The sequence below is a fragment of the Aplysia californica genome, unplaced genomic scaffold, assembly GCF_000002075.1.
Source record: "Aplysia californica isolate F4 #8 unplaced genomic scaffold, AplCal3.0 scaffold00059, whole genome shotgun sequence".
In the NCBI taxonomy this organism is placed as follows: domain Eukaryota; kingdom Metazoa; phylum Mollusca; class Gastropoda; order Aplysiida; family Aplysiidae; genus Aplysia; species Aplysia californica.
In genome coordinates, this window is record NW_004797329.1 from 955303 (window position 1) to 957956 (window position 2654).

Here is a 2654-nt window from a genome sequence, read left to right on the forward strand (position 1 = left end):
ACACACACACACACACACACACACACACACACACACACACACACACACACACACACACACACACACACACACAAAGAGAGAGAGAGAGAGAGAGAGAGAGAGAGAGAGAGAGAGAGAGAGAGAGAGAGAGAGAGAGAGAGAGAGTCAGAACCAATTGCATCTACTCATTATACGGAATACTCAGTATGGACATTGGACACGGAATCAAATAGAGGGATACTCGTATCCCTCTAATCTAGTATCAGAGATATAGCCAGAGGAAGACAGAGAAAGAGAGAAAGAGAGAGAAAGAAAGAGAGAGAGAGAGAGAGAGAGAGAGAGAGAGCCTTGACTACTCTATCTATCTATCTATCTATCTATCTATCTATCTATCTATCTATCTATCTATCTATCTATCTATCTATCTATCTACAGTCAAACCTTGTTGTATCGTCCCGTGCTGTACCGTCAGCCCAGCTAACATTCAGATTTTGTCCATGTACGAAAAGGAACGCCTATAAACATTGACACAGTATTTGCGTCTTCACACCGCCATCCGCCAACCGCTCACTGTTTGAATTGTATGGACTTTATCCATGTAAATTTGCCCCAATGAAATGGCCGCCTGATGTACACTATGCACAGTGCTCGGCACCCATGGTTGGCTGTTTGATCATCTTTTTGCCGCACACGTCTATGCAAGCTCGGCATTCTCTAGCGCTTGTTGTCGATTTGCTCCTGATAATGGAAACGACATTGTTTTAACCCTATCCATACGTCGAGTTTTACTACCGTATCCATACGTCAAGTTTTACTATCGTATCCATACGTCGAGTTTTACTATCGTATCCATACGTCGAGTTTTACTATCGTATCCATACGTCGAGTTTTACTACCGTATTCATACGTCGAGTTTTACTACCGTATCCATACGTCGAGTTTTACTATCGTATCCATGCGTCGAGTTTTACTATCGTATCCATACGTCGAGTTTTACTATCGTATCCATACGTCGAGTTTTACTATCGTATCCATACGTCGAGTTTTACTACCGTATCCATACGTCGAGTTTTACTACCGTATCCATACGTCGAGTTTTACTACCGTATCCATACGTCGAGTTTTACTATCGTATCCATGCGTCGAGTTTTACTATCGTATCCATACGTCGAGTTTTACTATCGTATCCATACGTCGAGTTTTACTATCGTATCCATACGTCGAGTTTTACTACCGTATCCATACGTCGAGTTTTACTACCGTATCCATACGTCGTTGGTAACTTTGTGCCGCCACTTTCCAAAGAGGAAATTCACCCGTTAATCCGATCAGTACGCGTTGCGTAGAAGTCTGTCAACATGATTTTTTGAGAAATACTGAAAGTTTCAAAGAAATTTCAAAGAGTATTCTGAAATGTGAAGAATACAACCACGGGGGTACAAAATGACACCAGGGTGTACGGATAAGGGTTAAGGCTTTGGCAAATATCTTAAAACAAGACACTAGAAGCAAACGTTATAGCCGCCTGCAGAAACTTCAAAGGAACGCATCACCTCGGCCTGTCGTTTAACAGACATCATTATGGCGCTCATATGACCTTATGCAGTTGCGAGCGCCGAAAAACCTCTACTAAAACTAAAAAGACATCAATAGCCCGATGACCAAAAGGCTACCGAGCGCCCGTGAACTTTTTATATGGTGAAGACTTACGCTCAATAAGTCTGCGTGAAAGGTTATCGGTGGCCCGAAGACTGGCGAATCATCATCATCATCCCGTGCCAGATTTGCGACAGACATCTGCAATAATGGTTTCCATTCATTCCTTTACCCGGATGCTCTCAAAAAGCGATCTATCTATCTATCTATCTATCTATCTATCTATCTATCTGTCTATCTATCTATCTATCTATCTATCTATCTATCTATCTATCTATCTATCTATCTATCTATCTATCTATCTATCTATCTATCTATCTATCTATATGTTTCACTTACCCCCAACTGTAGAGCCATTTGTCCTGGAAGAACCGATGTCACACTGTACTTGGTCTCGTGGCCTGCACACTTTGGTGGAGTTATCGAACAAGAACCCTTCCTGACACTTGGTAGAGCTCACCACTAGGCCTCTAGAGCACAGTAAAAACGTGTCACATCGACTTGGGTCTTGGGTTTTCCCGGAGTACACATCGCACGACTCTGGAGAGATGGAAAGATGGAATGAGAGAGTTGGGAGAGAGAGAGAGAGAGAGAGAGAGAGAGAGAGAGAGAGAGAGGGGGGGGAGGAGAGAGAGAAAGAAAGAGAGAGTGAGAGAGATGTGGGAGAGAAAGAGTGGAAAAGAGAGAGCAGGAGAGAGAGATAGATAGAGACAGAGATAGAGAGAGAGAGAGAGAGAGAGAGAGAGAGAGAGAGAGAGAGAGAGATATCTATCTATCTGTTCCCCTTACCCCCAACTGTTGTTGAGCCATTTATCCTGGAAGAACTGACGTCACACTGTACTTGGTCACGTCGCTCGCACAGTTTGGTGGAGTTATCGAACCAGAACCCTTCCTGACATTGCAGTGCGCACCACTACGCCGTTAGCGCACAGTAGAAACGCGTCACAACGACTTGAGTCTCTGGTGAATCCAGTGGCCACATCACACAGTCCTGAAGAGATGGAAAGAGAGAATGAGAT

The 2654-nt window shown here is 43.6% G+C and overlaps 1 protein-coding gene across 1 annotated transcript in view; it reads right to left on the reverse strand.

Annotated features, from left to right (window-relative positions):
* Positions 1-1909: 1909 nt before the first annotated feature.
* Positions 1910-2654, reverse strand: part of LOC101857470 — a gene marked incomplete in the record, with an annotated part of 35737 nt that continues 34992 nt past the window's right edge. The window contains 2 exon segments of the mRNA XM_035968435.1: positions 1910-2175; positions 2425-2626. Coding sequence (XP_035824328.1) covers positions 2508-2626 — 119 coding nt within the window.